The sequence below is a fragment of the Phyllopteryx taeniolatus genome, chromosome 3 (assembly GCF_024500385.1).
Source record: "Phyllopteryx taeniolatus isolate TA_2022b chromosome 3, UOR_Ptae_1.2, whole genome shotgun sequence".
Taxonomy (NCBI): Eukaryota; Metazoa; Chordata; class Actinopteri; order Syngnathiformes; family Syngnathidae; genus Phyllopteryx; species Phyllopteryx taeniolatus.
The window spans coordinates 3,748,836-3,774,794 of record NC_084504.1 but is presented as its reverse complement, the minus strand read 5'-3'; the positions used below and the strand labels follow the sequence as shown (position 1 = coordinate 3,774,794).

The 25,959-nt window shown below is 41.6% G+C and overlaps 1 protein-coding gene across 2 annotated transcripts in view; it reads left to right on the top strand.

Moving 5' to 3' along the window:
• galnt9 (polypeptide N-acetylgalactosaminyltransferase 9) overlaps positions 1–25,959 on the top strand; it is a 128,978-nt gene that overhangs the window by 23,731 nt on the left and 79,288 nt on the right. For both annotated transcript variants that reach the window (XM_061766514.1, XM_061766513.1), the window contains exons 3-4: positions 1,639–1,805; positions 11,024–11,198. In XM_061766514.1, coding sequence (XP_061622498.1) covers positions 1,639–1,805; positions 11,024–11,198 — 342 coding nt within the window. The remainder of the gene's footprint in view (positions 1–1,638; positions 1,806–11,023; positions 11,199–25,959) is intronic.

Genomic DNA, 25,959 nt, shown 5'->3' with positions numbered 1-25,959 from the left:
TTCCTCTAAATGTTATGTTCTCTGCATTAGAACATAAAATTTAGAGGAATAGACTAAAGTGTAAACAAACCTACAGTATGAGTGTAATGTGACCTAAGAGCTCTAAGTATTTGCATCAACTGTGTTTCATTATGGATCTGTTTTTTAATAACCGTGCCTCAACACTTTCAAACATCAACTTCATTATTAATATGTAATTACTCGGCACTGCTGAAAACATGGAAAAGGAAGTCTGAAGCAAGTAAAATGGGTTTGTCAGCTGTTGTGTGAGGAGCCTAATTGGAGCAGTGTAGAAAGATTCAGTCTTTGTTGTGTTGTTGTGTGAGTTCACAGTATGCATGAAACTCATTGGAAGGCCTCTGGCCTGTCAACACTTTCTCTGACTTCAAAGTGTACGTGTGAAGAAAAAAAACATTGTTCTCAGCTAAAAGTGATAGGGAGCTTTGACTCAGAATGAGGGAATACTAGGGGTTGAAAAAATATTCAACACACATGATTGCTGTTAATTTTAATAAAGGGCCCTGCATGGGTCAAACTCCAGGCAACTCTAATTGTGTGCACAGAACTAAAAGCAAGCAGCGAGGCCACTGTGATTTTGGGAAGAGCTTACATAAAAAACTGAGGCTGTAGCCACAAATTACGTAATTTAGTTCTAACGATATGATGATGATGACACAGGAACTTTATCAACAATTATGTCCTTCCAAAGAAAGTAATACTCAGTTTATAGAATTGGCCACTCGGGATACTACAATTGTCAAGCCTGTTCATTTGGTGTGTATGCACATTTACAACATTTTATGACAATTTGAATTATTATATTAAATAATTTTATTATTCTCTTTATGGACACACTGTTATATGCCATTTTAAACAAATTTGGATTTTGTCTTATACAGTTTCCCTTTTCCAAAAAAGACTTAGCTCCAAAAATATCAAGTCTTTAAAATCTATGCATTAAAGACTCCAGACCCAAATCATTTGCCACCATGCTTTACCAGGTTCAGTGGACCTATTAATAACTGGTCTTGGTCTTGTGACCGGTCTCACGATCACATTTTGAAGTTCCTGGCCTTGTCTTGGTCCCTGGACCTTTTCTTAAAGATTGGTCGAGAACAGCACTGATCTGCACTTGGCTCATGAAAAGCGCAGCTCAGGACAAGACTCAAGCATTCAAAATCGAATAAGCAAATACTTTGATGCCATCCAGGATTCTGACACTGAAAATTCACTTATCTTTTGGGACTAACACCATGACAGATTCCCTCAATTCCACCAGTTGACACTGAAAGTATTCTCAGTTCCTGCCTCCTCTGCACCAGTTGAGAGGGTTTTTAATTTTTTTGCAAGAATTTAATTGAATAAAATTGTTAAGATTCGAGATTTTTTGCATGTTGTGCTGACACTGTGTTTTTGGCTGTTAAATATATTTAAAAGAAAATGAAAATTAAAGAAAGTATTCTCAACCTTGTTCAACCTTGTTTTTGTAAAATTGATTTTTATGGTCTTGGTATTATCACAGTCTTGGCTTGTCTCGACCCCCAAAAGTCTTGGTCTTTTCTTCGTCTCTGTGAATTCTTGTCTCAGGCAAGTCTTGGTCCAGGTAATAATGGTAATAATGTTGAATTATTTTTACAGGTGCAAGCAGCTGACGTATCCCGAGGACCTTCCTCAGATCTCCGTGGTCTTTATCTTCGTGAATGAGGCTCTGTCAGTGATACTGCGCTCTGTCCACAGTGTGGTCAACCACACACCAGCTCACCTGCTCAAGGAGATCATCCTGGTGGATGACAACAGCGACAGTGGTAAGCAGTAGCACAGCAACAGCCTTAATATCGGTCATACTCGGTTACATCTTTTTTCAAGTTTTAATGTGAACCATTTTAAACAAATGAATAGAATGATTTGGGAGACTGTGGCATGTGGTTGGCATGTGTGTCTCCCAACAAGAAGGTTCAGGTTGGAATGCAGGTTCGAATCTTGGTTTAAACCTTTCTGTGTAGAATTTCGGTTGTCCCTTAGTTTGTGTGTTTTTCTCAGGTACTGGACTCTAATTTCCATCTACAGCCCACACCATAGTCCAAAAATCATGTATCTCAGATTCACTGAAGACTTAAAGGCAGAAGGTTCTATATACATGTACTTTCAAGTAACGTATATCAATATCAATGTGTGACGTTTGGCTTGCAATGAGATGGTATGACTAACCTGTCCACTAATACGTAATACCCAATATCTATTCACAGGTTGCAGTTCCCTTTTGATTTAATTTTGTTTGGCCTTTGTGTTTAATTTAGATCATGTTTAGTTTTAGGGTCAAGTCTGCTCACTTGTCTTCTTATTACTTACACCTATGTTGTTGTTGTTTTGTTAGTCTGTGCATATTTAGTTCCCTGTGATCTGTTCAGTCTTTCTCTGATCATCGTCTATCATAGTGTGACTGTACCTGTGATCTTGTGTTCTTGCTCTCCTAATCTTCATAGTATTTTTTAGTTTTGGATTGTTTCTGTGATGTAGCTTCTCTGTTGTATTTTTGGGGTGGAAAAAAATACACTTTTTAAACCTTGTATGGCTGCTTCCCTGCACTTAGGTCCACCTGCCTTTGCCCACACTCCCCCACACCAAAGTGTGACACAAAGAAGCTGTTACCACCTGTGGCAGCTAATGGGGATGAGAATAAACAATAAACACGTTATTGAAGTCTGATTCGGAGCTGAGCATATCTGATTAAAAAAATGGGCCACATTGAAGATGACAAAAAAGAATCAGCTGCTCTTATTTCCTGTGACCATGAGCATTTATGGATGGAAGTGTAAGATCTGACATTTTACAGTATGTGCTATTAATACACTATCCCTCCTGTGAGTGAGTAACATGATGGAGAAGTCCTAGAGATGGACTCAGTCTGTTTACATGTTCAAAAACAGAAAAGAGAGATGATGGGACAAGTCTCATCCTTTCAAATCTATTTCATAGTACTGTTTCCATGGTGATGAGAACAAAGCCTTATGTTGTGTGATGCTCACTCACATCAGTTCATGATGCTCAACTACACATCACAAAGGCTTTAGTGTTTAGAGTGGGAGGAACACTGCACCAGATTATGCTTGGCCCTCCTTCACTCAACACGGTCAACCTCCTTCAGGTTGGCACAGCAAAAAGAAACCAAAAAACAGAACTTCAACTAGAAGTCACTCATCCGACATCTTCAGTGATAACAAAACAAGACAAAAAAAAAGAAGGAACACGTTCTCATTTGATCATTACACTAAGCTCACAACGCATATTTGTAATCTTTGCTTTCCGTTTTCTTACATTATGCTATTATAACATTTCTTTAAAATTAGCACAAACTAGACTCATTCTTTTTACTGTGAAGTCTATAATTATGCCTATATTTACTTACTGGAATTAGAGCGTCTAGATAGAAGCTTGGCACAGCTAAGCATTCATAGCGACGTCGCATCCTGCAATGCTATCGACTCGCATGCCTCGCAACACGGTTATTTACACATACTGAACGCGCATTTGCTTCATTTGCGCCACTGATATTGATTACACACATTGATATGGTGCTTCGACCTCGGTCCTCTTCAGCGGGTTGTCGGCGCACTCAACGTCTGGCGAAGGCGTGCTGTCAGCCGCCACGGCCAGTGCGATAAGTCAACACTGCTTGTTCCTTTGATTTTTTTTTTTCTTCCCAGTTTTACTCTCCATTCCAGCCCCTCCTGCCAGCAAGTGTTGGATTGTTGGCCCACTAATAAGGAACGTGATCTGAAAAGGAATGTGGATGAAAATGAAAAGAGGGGGGGATATTTTGAGTTATGCTTGCTGTACCCTCCCATTTATTGTAATTGAACGTGCCACGATGATCATCGTTGGCGAAAACGACCACAGGCTTTGTTATTTTGTCCACTGTTCTGTCATAAATTATGTATATAGTTAAAAGCAAATTCACTTCTAGAACAATTTGTCAAAATTTGTCTGAATTTCCATATTTTCAAAATTGTGTCCAGAACATTACCAAGGGACAGTTATTGTACTATATTATGTAATAGGATAAAAATAATTAATTATGTGTTATTGTAATGTTTTTATTGCATCAACCCTGTAATGGTGGTCACAGTTGCAGCCTGAATCAAAGTATATGAGATTTCGACGTGCCGTTGTCAAAATTCACCTTTACTAATTCTGCTTTGAACCTTGGTTAAAAAAAAAAAAAACTATATTTAATCAGATTCATCAATCTCAAATGTCAAAATTAAAACTCAGCACTCTATTTTCAAACAAACAAATAACATTGCTGATAAATTGAATTGGACAGTTAATGCATTGACAATAGTTTAGATTTCTATTTTGTGAATGTACTTGTATAGACGTCATCTCTTGTATGTTGTTTCCATACATCCATCCATCCATCCACAATTTTCTACCATTTATCCAAGGTCGGGTCACCGGCCGGGCCAGTAGCTTTAGCAGGGACGCCCAGACCTCCCTCTCCCCAGCCACTTCATCCAGCTCTTCCGGGGGGAACCCGAGGCGTTCCCAGGCCAACCGAAAGACGTAGTCTCTCCAGCGTGTCCTGGGTTGTCCCCGGGGTCTCCTCCTGTTGGGACGTGCCCGGAACACCTCACCGGGGAGGCGTCCGGGAGGCATCCGAATCAGATGCCCCAGCCACCTCATCTGGCTCCTCTCGGTGTGGAGGAGGAGCGACTCTACTCTGAGATCCTCCCGGATGACCCAGCTTCTCACCTTATCTCTAAGGGAGAGCCGGACACCCTGCAGAGGAGACTCACTTGTATCCGGGATCTTGTTCTTTCGGTCATGACCCACAGCTCGTGACCATAGGTGAGGGTAGGAACATAGATCGACCGGTAAATTGAGAGCTTCGCCTTTTGGCTTAGCTCCTTCTTTACCACAACGAACCGATACAAAGTCCACATCACTGCAGACGCTGCACTGATCCACCTGTCGATCTCCCGTTCCATTCTTCCCTCACTCGTGAACAAGACTCCAAGATACTTGAACTCCTCCACTTGGGGCAGGATCTCATTCTGGAGAGGGCACGCCAGCCTTTTCCGACTGAGGACCATGGTCTCAGATTTGGAGGTGCTGATTCTCATCCCAGTCGCTTCACACTCGCCTGCGAACTGCTCCAGTGAGAGTTGTAGATCACAGCTTGATGAAGCCAACAGAACCACATCATCTGCAAAAAGCAGAGATGCAATACTGAGGCCACCAAACCGGACCCCCACTATGCCTCGGCTGCGCCTTGAAATTCTGTCCATAAAAGTTACGAACAAAATCGGTGACAAAGGCCAGCCTTGGCGGAGTCCAATCCTCACCGGAAACGAGTTCGACTTAGTGCCGGATATGCGGACCAAACTCTGACTCCGGTCGTACGGGGACCGAACAGCCCATTGTATGTAAATTATATTATATATTTATATTTCCTCTGTTTACTATTGGTCCTGAAATGATGGACATTTCCACATTGGGGGACTAATAAAGGTTACCTTATATTTTAACCTGACCCTGTTCTCAGATCACGTCTCCAGTATTAATTCATTTCCGGTTATCACTTATTTCTGTGTTTTGCAACTTCATTAGATTGGCTGGCAACCAGTTCAGGGTGTACCCCGCCTGCTGCCCAAAGATAGCTGGGATAGGCTCCAGCACTCCCGCGACCCTTGTGAGGATAAGCGGCTCACAAAATGGATGGATGGATCATCATTACACGATAGCTTAGCAATTAGCATTCTGCTTTTCCATCTTTGCCTAAACGATACAAAGAAGCATGGTAAGAAGTGTAATTTATTCGCTACCATGTAGGTGATGATTACTGACTTACAATGTGTTGACACCAGAAACAAAGATAAACTTTCGCCTCCGTGGCTTGGAAGCCAGGGCGAGGAGGGTTGTGTAATAAAATAGCGTACCCGGATCAGCTTTTTTTCTCTATATTTTTGTCACGGTGGCCGGACACAATGCCGTACTGTCCGTCAATGTCGGATGCCCGATTTTTTTCGCCCCCAATATCTGGAACAATCGGTGTTACGGCCGTAACAAATCAGCATCCACCGATTTCCGTTACAAAATATGGACGTTCCGTAACATTTGACAGCTCTGGTTAAGTATTGTTGTAAAACTTGTAACGTATACGCTAAAGACAGTTCTTATGGATTGGCAGCAGCTGAGACTCACTTGCTTAAAACACGGAAATGCTGTGCTGCCGTTCAGCTGTGTTGTGTGGGTAAGCGGTATCAACCATGAAGTGGACAAGTACTTGAATATTAATTGAAAAAATTATTGAACTTTTCATACCACACTTGTCAATGGGAAAGCCGGCGTCGACTTTCCCATTCATTGTGCACGTGCTGAAGGGGCGGAATGCCATGTTGCAGCGTGGCAAGTGCAATCGAATAGAAAATTGCTCTATTCTGGAGTGCCGTCGTAGCAACGTCAGAAAGTGGCTCCAATAGGAGAGGGGCTGGTCGAGTGATTTTTGAGTGCTACTTTGGCACGCTTGTACTGGAACGACAAGGGGAAAATGGAGAAAGATCATAATAAATGCTATGTCCATCTATCCCGAGCTTTGGCACAATAGAAAAGTTGTATACCGAGACGTCTCTGCAGGAGGCTTTCAAAGCTCCCTGTCTCACAAACGAGTTTATAAACTCTGGGGTCCTGCTGTGAAATTAGTATGGGTTCCACACATTCCCTTTTGTTTATTATTTATTTTAAATTTTTATTTTTTTTAGCTGCTGCGTCACCTCCTCCTTAAAATAAGCAAAGGCAGGGCTTTCTTTTGCAACAGTGACAAATATATACTGCTGAGATGTTGTCTACTCAGCGGGGAAAGTCTCCCGACTTCCTTGTAGGCTGCTACTTCAGCCCTTCCAAATCTGGGCACGGTCCGCTTTGGCCGCACTGGGGAGCAGTCGTCCTTCTGCTCTCTTAGATGTTAAACTTAAACCCTGTCACAGACTCATTTTGACCGATCTTATGCATAAAACACGAGAAAAATAATTTATTCTGATGGAAGGGGACATTTAAATACAGCGATTAATCATTTGTACGATGTGGGAGCTGTTTGTTGGGAGTCTTTCTGTCCTGACATAAGACAAATAGCACAAATAACTTGGGCGCTACACCTTCTTTGAACAACACAGTCTCTCCATTCACATTGAAACTGACACATTTATGACAAATCACACACACGTTTTCCATGTATCCTCAACACATTAGTTACTGTAGCTCAGACAGCATGTAACATTTAAATTCGTCATCCATTGATGAGTTGCACTTTGGCTGAGTGTGTGCGTGTGCGCGGCAGAATGACTCCAATTAATGAGACTCACCATGTTTACAGCAAGATCTTAATGAGGCTTACAGGTTTTTATTCCGTACAAAGCTACAAACTAACAAACTAAAGTTGATTCGTAGAGTGGAAATCTGATAAGTATGCTGTTAAATGTTGGAGTTATAAACCATTGTATAAAAATTATATACAAATTATAAACCATGTAAATTAAACTTGAAAAAAGTGCACACACATTAACAGAGTATGCATAAATATTCCAATCAAATGAGACAACTAAAATAGTGATAAGTATTAATACCTTGGCCAAATTTTGAGTAAGTAAATTTACTCTGTTACGGATTTGTGGTGATGGTGGAAAAAATGGAGGACCCCAGCACTGGGAAACAGAGCGGGATGAATGGATGAATCACGATCTCACAAAGGATTTAATTTCCAAACACAAAAAGGCAAACAGAGGTTATGGAAAAAAATCTAAATACTAAATAAACAAAATCCCAAAAAATAAGGTATAAAGTATCAAAGAAACACTCGGGATGAACTCAACACAACACAACACAATACAAACCATAACATGACAAGGGAAACGTCCATCCCTCCATTTTCAACACTGCTTATCCTGTTCAGGGTTGTGGGGCGCTGGAGCCTATTCCAGCTGACTTCAGGCTGAACAGGAGTGGTCCAAGAACTGACCCTTGAGGGACCCCATAGGTCCTTGCCATTCGATGAGACTTCCATTGTTTACAAAATAACTCCTTTCCTCCTAGTAGGACCTGAACCATTTAAGTGCTGTTCCATTTCATCCTACCCACGTTTCCAACCTGTTCAGCAGTATATTATGATCTACCGTATCAAAAGCCCCACTGAAGACCAGAATTGACACCTTTCCCAAGTCAGTATTCAACCTTATATCATTTAGCACTTTGATAAGAGCAGATTCTGTACTGTGATGAGTTCGGAAACCTAATTGAAATTTGTCAAAAAGTCCATTTAAGTTCAAGAAATTGCTGAGTTGATTAAAAATAACTTTCTCAACAATCTTGGCTATGAAAGGGAGATTTGAGGTGGGTCTATAGCTTGCTAACATGGAAGCATCCAGTGTTCTATTTATTAGCAGAGGCTTAATGGCAGCTACTTTAAGAGCTTTAGGAAACTCGCCTGACTGAAGTGAGCAATTGATTATTTGCTGCAAATCAGCACGCACAGACTTCGCAATAGCTTTGAAAAAGTCAGATGGTATTGAGTCAAGACAGCTTGTTGATGGTTTCAGCTGCTGAACTGCTTTTTCTCCAGTGAGTATTGTTGAAGTTCTTACTGATGATTTCAGAAAAGTGTTGCTGTCTAGCCCTGACTAACTCTTGGTTAAAATTACACATACCTTGTCTGTAGAGGTCATAGTCAATTTGGAGGTTAGTTTTTCTCCACTTACGTTCTGCTTTCCTACACTTTGATTGAGGGCTCTCTGCCATCATTGTGCTCCTCCAGGCTGTTCTAGGTCGCCTCAAGTTCATGTTATTTTTAATAGGAATGACAGCATTCATGACATTTGTGATTCTTCAGGTGAAATTTTCCAAAAGTTCATCAACTGTCTCAGCATTCACAGTTTGTGGCACAGCAAAGGTCTCCATAAACTTAGTGGCAGTACTCTCATTTCTGTACCTTTTCTTAATGTCCCTTTCTTAAGTTAATTGAAGACTCTAAATTGCTCATAGGTGTGAATGTGGGTGCGAATGGTTGTTTGTTTATATGTGCCCTGCGAGTGGCTGGCGACCAATTCAGGGTGTACCCGCCTCTCACCCGAAGATTAATAGGATCGGCTCCAGCACGCCCGCGACCCTAGTGAGGATAAGCAGGATAAAAATGAATGGATGGATGGAGCCTAACAGGCTTGTAGCCTGACCGATACACTCCCATTTACTCAATCCTTCCCCCATCTCCTCTTCTCTCTCATTACTTTGTGTTGTCTGTTAAAATAATTGGAACACATGCCCTGTGTGTCTGTCTGCTTTCATGTGGTTTGGCTAAACATTAGCCGTTAGCTTGGAGAAACGGTTGCCAATGAAAGCCTATCCCAGCGAGGAGGAAATTGTTTGAATCACTCAGGGCAGAATTTTTCACTGAGTGATACATGTCGTTCATTTGCAGTGAACGAATGACAAGTCACGCTTGCTCAGGTCTCTACAGCCCTACCCCTGCCCCCACGCTGGGAGAAGATTAACGAGTGAGTTGTGGAACACGGCAGTTCCACCCTCAGCCGCCACACTCGCAGCTGAGCTCAACTGAATTGAGAAAGCAACAAACCACTTCATGAAGTTGATTCTAATAATTATGTTCACTCAAATGATTAATTCCTTTGAACGAATCATTTATGAAAGACACGGCACTATCTTTGCAGTCATTCCTTCTGAGTGCTCAAGAGATTTGGGTTTGAATCTCCATTGGAACATGTCTCTGCAGATTTTGCATGTTCTCTCCGTGCTTGCCTTGGCTTCCTATGAGTATTTTCATTTCCTCCCACAATACAAAAACATGCAAGTTAGGTTAATTGAAGCCTTTAAATTGTCCATCTGTGTGCGTGAAAATGTAAACAATTGTTTTTCTCTTGTGATTGACTTGTGACCAGTCTCAGGTGTGCCCTCCCTCTTGGCAGCCAGGATAGGCTCCAGTTAGACTAATGATGACAAGTCTCAATAGCTGTTATGTATTTAATAATCTTTTTTATTGTAACTAATTTTACTCATGGGTGTTGGGTGTCGCAGGGGCTCAGAGACTGTGTTTGGTAACGAGGATATGTTTGTGTCTTTTATCATTTGCCTTGTGAAGCTCTTTGTGTTGCTTTTTAAGTATGAAAGGCGCTATACAAATAAAGGTTTGATTGATTGATTAAAGTATAATAGAAATTGAATGGATTGATGTCAGATTCATGTTGCAAGTAACAGTCAAAAGCTAGCTGTGGATGCTGGTCGAACCTTGTGCTTCTCATGCATCTGTATTAAAACTTTGCTCTCTGGAAGTGACACGCTCAGCACGAAACCTGAGCAACAGTAATTTTTTCTCAAACACAACACAAAAAGCTGTTTGTACAGCCGGACCATCCAGACCTGGCAGAATGTGTTTTTAGTGATGACAACCAGCTCTCATCAGCAGCATTGGAGGAGAGCTACAGTATTTTCGCTGTTACAATCCACCAGATCTGTCAGAGCAGGAAGATACAGCTACAACTGTATACTGAACAGTATACAGTATGCTGTAATTATATTGCTCCATCATTGTAATTTCCCTGTGCATACCGTATATTATTAAAAACATAGCTGATGAAAATATTTCAATACTCCTCATAAACATGGTATTATCTAAAGTGTTTTCATGGGTTGTTTGGCTACTTACTTTTAACAGGACATGCGTGTATCAGCACATGCGTACTGTATATCAAATTGTTTGTATTGGAGTTGTATTGAAGTTGTTACATGCACGTATCAACTTCCATACTTCCATATTTTCATGAAGAAAGAGGAAGAAGAAGGAAAAAAAACATTCAACATTAAACTTCGTCACAGTAGTCAAGCTTGCCAAATAAAGCTACCCAAAAAAGGTTTAAATGCTCGACAACCCAACCTTTGTATGTCAGACACACTAGGTTTCTTACAACTGTCATTATATGTCACTTTAATGAGCAATTCTGTCTAATCTGCCCTTTTACAGTGGAGCTGAAATTCAACTTGGATCAGTATGTGAACAAACGTTACCCAGGTCTGGTCAAGATCGTGAGGAACAGCAAAAGGGAAGGTCTGATCCGAGCCAGAATACACGGCTGGAACGCAGCAACAGCTCCTGTTGTTGGTTTCTTTGATGCCCATGTCGAGTTCAACATTGGCTGGTAAGGGAATGTCATGTTTTAAACAAGTGGGTCACAGTTTGACTTGTGTCTTTTGACACCTCAGCCTATGTGGTCTCCTTTCTATCTTTCCAATACAGAAGGATGCCATGTAAAATGATCATTATCCCTGAAATATGCACTTCTGTCTATTGCCTGACCTTAGAAGCAATAAGGCTTTTCCACCAACCAGCCCAGGAACTTTGAGTTCCTCGTAGCAGGAGTTCCTCGTAGTAAAAGGTTCCTGTAGCCATGTGGTTTGTGTTTCCATCGCACTTATTAGTTGAAAGTAGCTTAAGCAAATGAGACTGATGGTGCTCAATACTGACACCTATTGGATCTAAAAAATGCTGGTATTTCAAGCTTTCAAGTTCATGTCTTATTTTATATTGTAATCTAAATTTCAAATATTTTGATACCTTTAAAACCTAACCCTTTATCCAGGCGAGGTAATTGAGAACTGATTCTCATTTCACATCTGCCTCCGCCTGCTCTTGGATCCAGCTACTCCCCATACGTGACAGAATACTTTGGCCATTACGCACCCAACAACTCTGGAGGCCCCGGTACTCCACTCATTCGATTCCTTTTCCAACGAACTCTGTAAAGTGTTTGATCACCCCATTCAGGGCAAGGAAGCCACCCATCGTCTCCTCATGCTCACGAAGGGCGCTAAATCAGCAGCAGAATATTCCATAGAGTTCCGGATATTGGCGGGTGAATGTGGGTGGGATGACGCGGCACTTAGGGGGATTTTTTTCTAACGGCCTTTCCGAGCAGCTCAAGGATGAGCTAGCAGGCCGGGATGAGCCCTCCTCTCTCGAGAATCTCATCGGCCTTTCCATCCGTCTGGATAACACACTGCGAGAGCGTACAGGAGAGAGGGGGGTTCGCTCACGCAAAAGCCATCCCACTCCGAGCGCCGCGCCGTCAGCTTCACACCCCTCTCCCGCACCGTCTTTGGCACTTCTGTCACAACCTGTAGCCACCGAAGAGCCCATGCAAATTGCAAAGACACGGTTAGATCCACAGGAGCTGTGTATCTACTGCAGTCAATCCAGTCACTTTATTTCCTCATGTCCCCTCCGATCAAAAGACCCGGCTCACCACGATGCTCTTGGGTCGTGGTGAGCCGGGTCTTTTGATCTCCATTCCCTCAAGCTCTCCTTCTCGCATGACTGTTCCCGCTTGCATTATAGTTTCTGCTCATAACACCCCCATCACTGCCCTGGTTGATTCCAGTGCCGATGACAATTTCATTCATGAAGCCATAATTCACAAGCTCCAAATCCCTCTCCAACCACTTCCGTCCCCAAAGAAGGTCACAGCTCTGGATGGCCGAATCATCTCTCCTGTTACCCACCAAACTGTGCCATTCACCTTGCTTATTTCAGGAAATCACAGTGAGAACATCTCTTTTTCTTATCTCTTCCCCTGATACCCCATTAGTCCTTGGAATTCCCTGGCTCAAAAACCATAACCCCACCATAGACTGGACACACTTAGCCATCACCGGATGGAGCCCTCACTGCCACTCACACTGCCTGGTCTCAGCTATACCTCCCTCTGGTAAACCGCCACCCTCTTCCACACCCGTTGACCTCTCCAGAGTCCCTGAAGAATATCATGATCTCTCTCCGGTGTTTCATAAAGACATGGCCATTTCTCTACACCTCCACCACCATATATATATCCATCATGCAATGTCTTTTACCAATCGTCACAAACATTGGCACCATGACAGGCTCAAATAAACATAAGTAGCAGGTAGACATTGGCCTAAGACCCCCAGATGTAATTTCATGTCACAAAAATACACTCATAGCTCTCAGCAAAGTAATGTAAAATTGCTACGTGTGACATGCCATCCTTATTTACATATGCTCCCACATTTCCATGGTGAGTTTCTTTAAATTTGCCATTTCAGCCTATTCTTATCAAAACTCATTGGAGAAAGGAAAGCTTTATACAGTACATGTATTTAGGGGCTTTCCCAATGCAGGAACCTTAGCAGGAACATACCTAGCTACCCTGGTAGCTTGAGTTCCCCCTGTGTCTCCACCAAAAAAAACTAACAGGTAAGGAAGGTTCCCTCTGGATTATTTATTTATTTGTTCCTCCTGCTGGGTATGGTCTTCCAGTAGCTCTTTGAATGCTAATTTGTTGACAGACCTCTGTAGGCGTTTACTTTTTCATTCACAGAGCCACAATTATGCGGCGTTTCGCAAGGTTAGAAATAAGAGGATTAAAATACATTGAAAAGCAAAACTTCCCAACACCGATCTTTACATTTTTGGTGGACAAGGAGTAGGCTTGACAAACTCTGTGCTTGCCCCGCCACATAAGCTCGGCGGCGAGCCGCGGTGGCAGATTCAGTATCCAGGTCCGCCGCCAGGAGGTCCGCCCCCACCACGGGCTCAGCGGCGAGATCCGCCACCGCCCCGGCAGCAAGGTCCACCTCTGCTCAACTCAGTACCACTAAGTCTGAGCCTGAGCGGGCGTGTGCGTCTTCCTCAGCCGGGCCAGAGGAGACGAGTACTGCCGTGAGGCTGGCCAGCAGGGATGCTCTGATGGTCCAATCCAGTCAGTCGTAGGGGGGGAAAAAAATTGGAAAACCTTCCCAGACAGGCTTTGCAATGTGTCTGGTTTTTTTTTGTTTGTTTGTTGTTGTTGTTTTTTTGTTCATGCAAACACATTCTCAGATAGCAAATACTTCACACTGCTGTATTTAAAAACTGACTAAGAGCTGTCCATAAAGTCATGTATTTTTTATTTATTTATTGAACCTTATCCAGGTAAGATACTTGCAATACCAACCAGGCTGCAGACAGCAGAGCAAAACAAAGCTAAAATAGAAACAAATACATATATAAACTGTACAATATAGTAACAAGTGAAATATTACATTACATCATACCACATGGTGAATAAAAGGTCCATAAAAGACATGTGAGCGGATGTTCTCTAAAGCTGGAGAACTTGCATAAGAAAAATGTAACAGCCTGAATGCCAAGAAATCAGAATAAAAATTGTCTTTTTGAATAAATATATAAATAAATGTAGAAGCCTGCAGATGATGATAGATGTGATTTATTTTAAATTTGTAGTGGAACTGTGTAAGGCTTCAGGCTCTCCCTATTGCATTTTCCAGCTGATAAATCACATCTATATTCATCTGCAAGCGTCTGTTGCACAATCTATTTAGGTATGTCATCTCAATAAAATAGAATAAATATATTTGAATTTATCGAAATGTACCTGTTTTTAATAAAACTCCGTGCCTCAAAGACTGTCTTGTCTGCAGCCAGGTTGGATAAAGATTGGACCCCTAATGCAGAATGAAGGGAAATCGAATACTGGTAGTAGCAATGAGGAAGATAAAAAAATCTGATGGGCTTGAAGAGGAAGAGGAGGGTCTAACAATGTCACAGGCAACAAAACAGTGTGGTAGAAGCAAAGTGAAAAGAAAAGAGAAGAGAGAAAGGCACATCCAGCTGCTGAGAATGATAAAAGTAATGTACCGAAGAGACCTGTACCGAAGAGACCTGAAGGCACTGAACCTAGAAAAAAAACACCATGTCCCTGAGAAGATTTCAAGCATCAGTTGGCTTTTCCTTGGTAAGCGCAGGAAGAGCAAAAGTCATGGTTGCCAGACCACTCTCCTCTCCACCACACTCCTCACCAGGACAATCACCAACACAGAGGGGGTGGCGATCGACTAGTGTGCCGCCGTATGTGAGGAGAGATATGGTCAACCACTTCCCATCCTGACAAAGGTGCAAGCACTGTACAGGATACTTTTCCTATGTGCGCTGTGGAAAATGCAACATACATCTCTGCCTGAACAACGACAGGAACTGTTTCCATGATTACCACATGGCATAATAAAAGAAAAAGGGAACAGTCACAGTTTAAAAAAAAATGAAGAGGCTGATGTTCTTGTTATCGCCTGAACTGCTGTTCGTAATACAAGAAAAAGTTACTGGAAAAGGTAGCAGTTTGAAAAAATAAGAGGCCAATGTTCTTGTTGAATAGCCTTAACTGCTGTTTTCATGCTTACCACTGCTCATAATATAAGAGAAAAGAAGAAAGAGGCCTAAAGAGGCATATGTTCTTGTATCGCCAGAACCGCATGTAATGCCCAATGTATCATTTACGATACAAATGTAACAACCTATATGTAAAAAAAAAAATTTTATTAATGTTTTTTTTTTTATTATTTTGTGAAAGGGCCAAATTAAGGTTAAGATTCAATAAATCTGAATTTTCTGTCCATTATTTATGGGGTCAGGCATTACAGGGTTAAGAAAGTTAGTGTTGGGGCCATGTCTCTTCTTCTCCTGTATTTGCACAGATGCGTCAAATGGATGCCCTTTTATAGGGAAATGAGGGCACAGTTCATGCAGATTGCAGGTTGGCGGGCAGGAGGCCATCATTTTAAAGGAATTCTGATTCACTAACATACACACAGTGGTGAAAAGAAAATGGGCCGGTATCCACATATCATGAATCTGAGGATGATTTTGTGCATACACTGAACTTGTGGGCGGAATAAGAACATTTCTTTATTATTCTCATCTGCAGACATCAGCTCCTCTATGTCACTTAAATTGCCAACAAGGAAGCGTAGGACATCTTCACCAGTGTACCGTTTCGCCATCTAAAGTACAGAAATATAGGTTTATCAATTTCTGAGTGAATTATTTGTTGTAAATATCACATTTCAATCTGTAGTTTGTGTAATTGATTGATAAAAAATTTTTTATGATACACAATAATCAATATAATGCATATTGCACCAAGACAAAAAGATGACAATTGAGGGAATTACTACCAAATTCCACTTTGTACCTGTAGTATCAAATTTGAACACAAAATGTATGCGCAATTTTACTATATACTAAAAGGCAAAACAATTAAATGATTATAACAGATTCAACAGATTAAGTGCTCATGTTAGAATCCATCCATCCATCCATTTTCTGAGCCGCTTCTCCTCACTAGGGTCGCGGGCGTGCTGGAGCCTATCCCAGCTGTCATCGGGCAGGAGGCGGGGTACACCCTAAACTGGTTGCCACCCAATCGCAGGGCACATACAAACAAACAACCATTTGCACTCACAGTCACACCTACGGGCAATTTAGAGTCTCCAATTAATGCATGTTTTTGGGATGTGGGAGGAAACCGGAGTGCCCGGAGAAAACCCACACAGGCACGGGGAGAACATGCAAACTCCACACAGGCGGGGCCGGGGATTGAACCCGGGTCCTCAGAACTGTGAGGCTGACGCTCTAACCAGTCGGTCACCGTGCCGCCTCATGTTAGAATATTACTCAAAATTACCTTGAAAATGTCACTAGAAAATTGTAAAAATCACAATTTTCTTTACCTTGATCGAGGGAGTTGGGAACTTTCAGAAGGCTGCCATCTTGGATTGCCCCATGTACTGTGTCTGAATTATTGTACTGATAAAGGTATCCACCAGGGGGTGGAAGACAAGTATCAGACTGGATACAAGAGGGCTTTGAGTGAAGTTTTTACCATAAAGTGACGCAGTAGGTTTCAGAAATGCATCAAATTTTATGCATTTGGCATTAATCTTTATCCTATTTTCAGAAGGTTGGTATCATCGGAAAGCTTGCTAAACACAAAAACTGACAACATACAAAAATGATGTTAGTTATTTTGATTAATTTATAAGAAATATTGTCAGAGATACGTCAAAGCAGGGGTGAACTGGGAAAAAAAATTCAGCCCTGGCATTTTCTGTCCAGACCAGCCCATTACATTATTAGCAGACACCGCATAGAAGTCCACAAATCTCGCTTGCGTCTTCTCTCATGCAAACTCCAAAGGTGACTAGGTGAGTCATACTGTATTTCCAGGTACATTTGAGTGCAATAGCTAGTGTTCAACTTGTAGAGAGCAGCTGCTTTGCATTTTTTTTTTTACCACAAAACGTGGAATTACAGTTTTTTACAGTCACTTTGATTAGACTTGACTTGTTCAACCTTCACATCATAGTGTTACTTGTGCACATGAAAAAAGCAGTTTCTCATTTCTTTGAACAAGTTGCAAAGCTTTGGTACCGTTCAAATGATTGTGTACAATTCCCTGTTTCCAACATTCAGTTGCTTATATCATATTGATCACAGTATTTTGTAGTGCACACCAGTCACCATGGGCGGGCCATAGGGGGCCGTGCCCGCCCATCAAGCTGCTTGTGATCCCCCCCACTTGAGACACAGATCTATATTCACACATCACATATTTTTTTAATTTTAATTTTATTTCGTCATAGTAGCTATTAGTTTGTGTAAAGAAATACTAATGTTGTGTTCTTAATCACTAAGACATTACAAATATGAAGAAACAATGGTGTGATTATTACTAACGCCTCAAATTGGACAATTTCTGACAATAAATCATTCTGTCCTGTCCTACCTCTCCTTGCCAAGCTAGGCGGTATCGATGCAGTGAGGGTGTGTCCTTCGGCTTCTCCCCGGGGTGTGTGACATTGGTGACTGAGGGTTCTATTTTCAGCGATGCCTCTTCATTTTCATGCAAGCATAAGATTCGTATGCCCTTCTCTAAACTTACGCCTGCTCATACCACGTCAAAGATTTATTTCAACATTAGGCATCCAAACCTCTTAATCATTCTAGAAATGTATTTCATTAATACATTATTATTATTATTATCATCATCATTATTATATTTTTAAAATCCATGTACTGCCCGGCACGCCGCTATAGGAGTTAAGTGTGTGTGTGCGTGTGTGTGACCCCCATCTCACTGGGGGGGATGTCACCAAGTCTACTGAGACTGATCAGTCATGGCGACTACAGGACCCGGGAGATATTGCTGGCGCTCTCACCAGGAAGATGTCTAGGAGACATGTCCAGACAATGTGACAACCAATTCAAAACAAACAACAAACCAAATCGCTGATATATACCTATATATAGTGGAAATATTCTTTAAATGAATATATAACATATATTATGTGTTTGTGTGTGTGTGTTCGTTTGTACGTGCATGCTGTGTGTGTGCACAGGGACAGTCCTCTAATGAAGAAAATACCTTAACCTTCATAAAACCCCAAATATTACGGTGATCGTTCTGATATTTTCAGAGGTTGAAGGGGACATATCGTAATTTCTCGTGTATAATGTGCGCCCTTGTATAATACGCACCCTCAAAATTCTGGAAAACCCTTCTACCTATGTGTAATGCATGATTTTGCTTCTACCCATATGATCAAAACATGAAGTATTATCTGTATTTTGTTAGTTTTTTTCAAATAATTATTCTGAAGTTAAGCCCTTTATTTGAACATGTAATCCTTTTTTTTAAATTTACTTGCTCTTATTTTGAAATTCACAGCCCTATTTTTATTGAGTAAATTAGAAAACACACGGTGGTCGACTGGTTAGAGCGTCAGCCTCCCAGTTCTGAGGACCCGGGTTCAATCCCCGGCCCGGCCTGTGTGGAGTTTGCATGTTCTCCCCGTGCCTGCGTGGGTTTTCTCCGGGTACTCCGGTTTCCTCCCACATCCCAAAAACATGCATTAATTGGAGACTCTAAATTGCCTGTAGGCATGACTGTGAGTGCGAATGGTTGTTTGTTTGTATGTGCCCTGTGATTGGCTGGCAACTAGTTGAGGGTGTACCCCGCCTCCTGCCCGATGATAGCTGGGATAGGCTCCAGCACGCCCGCGATCCTAGTGAGGAGAAGCGGCTCAGAAAATGGATGGATGGATGGATAGAAAACACACAGTTGTGCTCATATGTTTGATTACCCCGGCATAATTTGTAAGACGGGTACAATTCTTTAAAGAAAAAATGGACCAGGCGAAATTTTATTTTAATGGGCATGGTAGGTTAATTGAAGACTCTAAATTGCCCATAGGTGTGAATGTGAGTCCGGATGGTTGTTTGTTTGTATGTGCCCTGCGATTGGCTGGCAACCAGTTCAGGGTGTATGTACCCTGCCACCTGCCCGAAGATGGATTCAAATTAAATGGTCAATCATTCCAGAAAAGCATGCTCATTAAACAAAACATAACCATAAAGAAATTAACGATGGTTGTTGTTCAGTCATTCAATATTTCACAAAGGCTGCCATGGTATGTAAACTTACGGGCACAACTATACATATATGAAGTCATACGTACCCCTGTCATATTGGAATGAAAATGTAGGCTACACTTTTTTTATAACTACGAGGTGGCGGTGGCATTTTGGAATGCAAGTGTACATCTTTTTCATAACCACGAGATGGAGGCATACATTTATAAAATGTGAAAGTTTTTTTCTATTTGCCCCTATACCTATGTATAATGTGCACTATTGACTTTTGACAATTTTTTGGGGGGAAAAAATGCGCATTATACATGAGAAATTACCGTAAGTAGAGATGTCCATGTACATTTTGGTGACGATTGCTCGCAGTTTTGTGACATTAAGCAACACTTAGCTTTTTCTATATAACATCCATAAAATCCAAAATATTTTCAGAGGTTAAAGTAGGTAGAAATGTCCGTATAAATTTTGGTAACAATTGCAGTTTTCTGTTATACGTGAAGTTGAACTTTTTCTATATAAGAGGAAAAAATCTTGACGTCCATAAAATCCAAAATATTGGGCAGATCATTCTACTATTATCAGACGTTGACATGGCCATAAGTATAGATGTCCACATAATTTTTGGTGACGATTGATTGCAGTTTTGTGACTTTAAACTATGTGAATGTTTTTAACTATAGTGACCGTACAGTATAGAGGAGTCGTCCAAAGGTCACCACAGGTTTGATTTCACCGCGACTGCCTGGCGACCCTGCTAGTCTCCATGAGATGTCACGGAAATGTCTCCGCAACCACCAGTTACTCATGTTGCCATCAGGTCGCCTACTAGTCTCCAGGCGAATGAGATATGGATTTTAGTCCTTACATCGCAAACATTTAATGTTTCTCCCCCCCCCCCCCCTGTTTTATGTAACTAGATACTTCACTGAAAGGTTGTAAATGTATTTTCTCCATTAACAAGATTAAGAGGGGACTAAGCTCTACACTCTAGTCTAAGAAAGCTTCATAGGCCACTTAGAAGATAATGCATTGAAGGCGAGCTGCACTATATTTTGTTTGAGCATCATCATCACGACGTACAGTACGTGTGCACAATAGTAACATCGCAAGGTCTGCTGTGATGTTGTGTACTAAAATATACGCTACAGTGAATCAACTGGCGGCACGGTGGACGACTGGTTAGAGCGTCAGCCTCACAGTTCTGAGGACCCGGGTTCAATCCCCGGCCCCGCCTGTGTGGAGTTTGCATGTTCTCCCCGTGCCTGCGTGGGTTTTCTCCGGGCACTCCGGTTTCCTCCCACATCCCAAAAACATGCATTAATTGGAGACTCTAAATTGCCCATAGGCATGACTGTGAGTGTGAATGGTTGTTTGTTTCTCTGTGCCCTGCGATTGGCTGGCAACCAGTTCAGGGTGTACCCCGCCTCCTGCCCGATGACAGCTGGGATAGGCTCCAGCACGCCTGCGACCCTAGTGAGGAGAAGCGGCTCAGAAAATGGATGGATGGATGGATGAATCAACTGTAATATTAAAAGAGACCAGCAGAGGGACCAGTTTGTACATGCTCAATTGATTAAAATACTGTATTTCACGCTTCGTCAGTGCAAGGTGTGTTCAGTGACACTGTGAATGGGAGTGAATGTGTTTTTGGTAATACAATTCATACTTGTAAAAATGAATTACTAGGAAAATTATTATTTGTATCAGAATGCTTTAGTTAAAATACTGTATGATAAACAATGGCAACAATGGGGAAATGAAATGCCAGTATTTTGAGGGTAATAGCCCGTCAGCAACATTCATTCATTCATTTAATTTCCGTATCGCTTATCCTCACGAGGGCCACGGGCGTGCTGGAGCCTTTCCCTGGTATCTTCAGGCGAGAGGCGGGGTACACTCTGAACTGGTCGCCAGCCAATCACAGGGCACATTTAAACAAACAAGCATTCGCAGTCACAGTTACACCGACGGACAATTTTGCTCGTTTACAGATGCAGCAGCACCTACTGCTGGGGTGGTGACGGCACCTAATAGGTCAGTCAATTTTGAACATTTTGCAGCCTCAACCTCAAGAGATTTTAACTTTTTGCTCTGTCATTTCTCTGCACCATCCTGGTGTTTTATCTTCATGTCCATTTTATCCTGGCTAGTTAACAAAGTTAGCTAACAGTTTGCTCGTGCCACTAATGAGGTCCCACCCTCGCCTTGCTTGTGCAGTGATTGACACACTGTCAGGGCTCTCTGAGCCTGTCAGCACATGATTCATTGACAATGACAAACAATGGACCAATAATGTGTCGATGGCCGCTGGCAACACAATGCTAGGCCTCTGTAGCCAATGATGTGTGGCTGGCTGGCCTAATTGGAGGGAATTTTGTCAAAATGATAATTAAAAAATTGTAGAGGACCGTAGCGGCCAACATTGGGTCGACGGCACACCGGGACGATGCCCTGTATGCCAGATGGCCCGTCCATCCCTGGTCATAAGCAACCACGTTAGCAGCAGGTCTGACAAAAGTGTGTGATCACTTTACATCACATTTTACAGAATCACAGAAAAATATTGCTATAATTCAGATTATAATAGGGATTTGAAAGCATAAGAAATAATTGACGGTCGTTTGTCAACTGTAAATTTTTGGAAATGTTGTTCAAGATTTATAGTGTGTGTAATCAGTCGATCAGAAAACTTTGACGCCTTGGAGAAACTCGTAAATGCGAGCGGTATGATCGCTGTTTAGGTTGTGGGATCAAGCGTGCACTCGTGCAACCTGCTCTGAGTGACCACTGTCTACAACCCACTGCTGGCAGATACACACAAATATACTGTACACCAGAGATGAGCAACTTAAATGATGGAGGAGGCCACATTTTTTCATAAGCGCTACAAGGGAGCAGCTGAATGGTCCAGGGAGGCGGGATTTTAGAGCTCTTAGCGACACCCCCACAGCGTCTGGAAGCTGAAAGAATGTCTCAATTCTTTTGAAGCCTGATTTTACATACTTTGCGATTTTTTTTTTCATCCTTTTATTCATTGTCCGGCTCCTTTCTGTCACATGTCAAATTTACAAGACATTTTTTGGTCGGTTTGGTTGCACTTTAACGATCGCTGTTAGTGTGCTCATTTGACAAACAATGTCTTTTCTCCAAAATGTTAATTACAAAAATATAAATTTGCATAAGGTAAGCATATTTATCCACTCATATGTTAATAAGAGTATTAAACACTTCAAAGATATCCTAATCATTATTGTACATTTAGAAAACATACAAATTGTAATTGAGTGACAGACCTACTCTCAACGCAGAGGCAAGCGAAGTGAGTGTTGAGTTTGACACTTAACACCCTGTCCCGCCATTCTGACATTGACCATTTATACAGGTGTCACCTTGACTCTGTTCCTACCCTTGACAGCACAATATTGGTCAGTAGAGTATACTATATAGAAAACAGCGACCCAGAATAAATGCTCCTGACATAAATAGGCTGTGTAAAAGGATAGGCTCCAGCATGCCCACGAGCCTCGTGAGGGTAAGCGGTACAGAAAATGGATGGATGGATGATATTTGGGAATGTAAATTTCAAGGTGCTTGAAGTTTTACTACGACTACTATGGAAATAGGATTCAATGAAAACCCAAATTCCATGCTAAGATTTCCCTAAATATTTTGTCAATATAGAGTATCTATCACGCTAAGCAAATCTGGAGCTTAGTGGTATCTAATAGAAATAAGCAACCTAAAGCATGGAGGTTATTGAGAGGGATCCAGCCAGTTACCCAGCAAACAAACAGAAATCAGTGTAAAATTGAAGCATTGCCTCAGCGTATTACTTACATTAATTGATACCCTGGTTGCCTTCAGCTGTACACCATCTAAAATAATTTCTAAAATAGAGGTGCCTTTTATTTATACCCTTATGTCAACCATTCACCTTGGACATGTTCCCTACTTGTCATCGCATGCCGGGCCCTCGCACAGCCACTGCTTTACATGCCAGGCTGCGTCTACATTTTTTAAAAAGTCTCTCTTTACAAGTTAGCGGTTTAAAATGTTATCTTTGAGGAAGTCTACAAAAGAAGTCATGTGATTTTATTAGAAGTAGATGGGTGTGAGGTGAGAGGATACACCAAAGCGGGAGCTGGCTTTTGAAGACACTTGCTTGTGTCGCTTTGTGTGTGTGTACGTGAGTGTAAAAGTGTGTATTTACATAATCTACTGTCTGTGTGGAAGCATTTTTTGCATTTCCTTTATTCCCTAAGATTCACCCTCTATCTATACAACGCATTTGTTACAATGAAAGGCGTCAGCTATTTATCATAATATGATTATTCACCATGACACATCCAGTGATTAGTAAGATGGATGGCTCTTCCATCAATGACCTTGTGCATGTTGCCTGCACATATTGTGCCAGCAAAAATGCTGCCAACTTGCAACTGCAGTGTTTTGATTCATTGGCATGGCATTCCCTGTGGTTTGCTGTGAATTTCGAGTAGAAATGCTGCCTGTTCACATTATTGATTAGACTGACATAACTGTATTGAGTCTATAATACATTGTTTGTTTCAAAGTCCCTTTTACCTTGTTGGTCTATTCGGAGTGCCAGTTTTCACTCGGGTACTCAATATGGTTCTCATATGTACTACACTCTTTTCAGATAGGAATAAGCAAAATATGTTTTTTCTCCCTGTGAATACAGATAGTGGCTAAAGAAGCACTTGTTAAATGACAGGAATGATGACAGGAGGAATGTACAACCCCAATTCCAATGAAGTTGGGACGTTGTGTTAAACAAATAAAAACAGAATACAATGATTTGCAAATCATGTTCGACCTATATTTAATTGAATACACTACAAAGACAAGATATTTAATGTTCACACTGATCAACTTGATTGTTTTAGCAAATAATCATTAACTTAGAATTTTATGGCTGCAACACATTCCAAAAAAGCTAGGACAGGTGGCAAAAAAGATTGAGAAAGTTGAGGAATGCTCATCAAACACCTGTTTGGAACATCCCACAGGTGAACAGGCTAATTGGGAAGAGGTGGGTGCCATGATTGGGTATAAAAGGAGCCTCCATGAATTGCTCAGTCATTCACAAGCAAAGATAGGGCGAGGTTCACCTCTTTGTGAACAAGTGCGTGAGAAAATAGTCAAAAAGTTTAAGGACAATGTTCCTCAATGTACAATTGCAAGGAATTTTATCATCTAGGGTCCATAATATCACCAAAGGGTTCAGAGAAACTGGAGAAATCACTGCATGTAAGCGCCAAGGCCGAAAACCAACATTGAATGCCCATGACTGTCGATCCCTCAGTGTGAGTTGCATCAAAAACAGACATCAATGTGTAAAGGATATCACCACATGGGCTCAGGAACACTTCAGAAAACCAATGTCAGTAAATACAGTTTGGCGCAACATCCGTAAATCCTACTTGAAACTCTACTATGCAAAGCAAAAGCCATTTATCAACAATGCCCAGAAACGCCGCCGGCTTCTCTGGGCCCGAGCTCATTGAAGATGGACTGATGCAAAGTGGAAAAGTGTTCTGTGGGACCGACGAGTCCACATTTCAAATTGTTTTTGGGAAATTGTGGACGTCGTGTCCTCCGGGCCAAAGAGGAAAAGAACCATCCGGACTGTTATGGACGCAAAGTTTAAAAGCCAGCATCTGTGATGGTATGGGGTTGTGTTAGTGCCAATGGCACGGGTAACTTACACATCTGTGAAGGCACCATTAATGCTGAAAGGTTCATACAGGTTTTGGAGAAACACATGCTGCCATCCAAGCAATGTCTTTTTCATAGACGCCCCTGCTTATTTCAGCAAGACAATGCCAAACCACATTCTGCACGTGTTACAACAGCGGGGCTTCGTAATAAAAGAGTGCGGGTACTAGACTGGCCTGCCTGCAGTCCAAACCTGTCTCCCATTGAAGATGTGTGGCGCATTATGAAGCGTAAAATACAACAATGCAGACCCCGGACTGTTGAACAGCTGAAGCTGTACATTAAGCAAGAATGGGAAAGAATTCCACCTACAAAGCTTCAACAATTAGTGTCCTCAGCTCCCAAACGTTTATTGAATGTTGTTAAGAGAAAAGGTGAGGTAACACAGTGGCAAACATGACCCTGTCCCAGCTTTTTTGGAACATGTTGCAGCCATAAAATTCTAAGTTAATGATTATTTGTTAATAACAATAAAGTTTATCAGTTTGAACATTAAATATCTTGTTTATCATTGTTTTCTGTTTAACACAACGTCCCAACTTCATTGGAATTGGGGTTGTACATCCTAAATAAAATGCTTGTTTTATAACATCATGTACTGAAATGAATATTGTCTGATCATGTTAGCCTATAACAATAACATGAGGACAGTTATGACACTTGACATTTGTGATGGAGAAACAACATTGAAACAACAGTAGATCTGTGGTCATTTAACACGACTCAATCAATGAGTAATATAATAAAAGACGAAAACAAATTACATACAACTAAAATATACAATAAGCCATGAGTCCAAGTGTCATGAGCTGTGCCCCGCAATTCTTTTGTTGGAGCTTGGTTGGCCTTTTGTGCTCCTCTCACCCTCTCTCTCTCCCACCCTCTCCTCTTCCACCATGCCGTCAAGCCATCCACCTGCTCACGCCACCGCCTGCCGC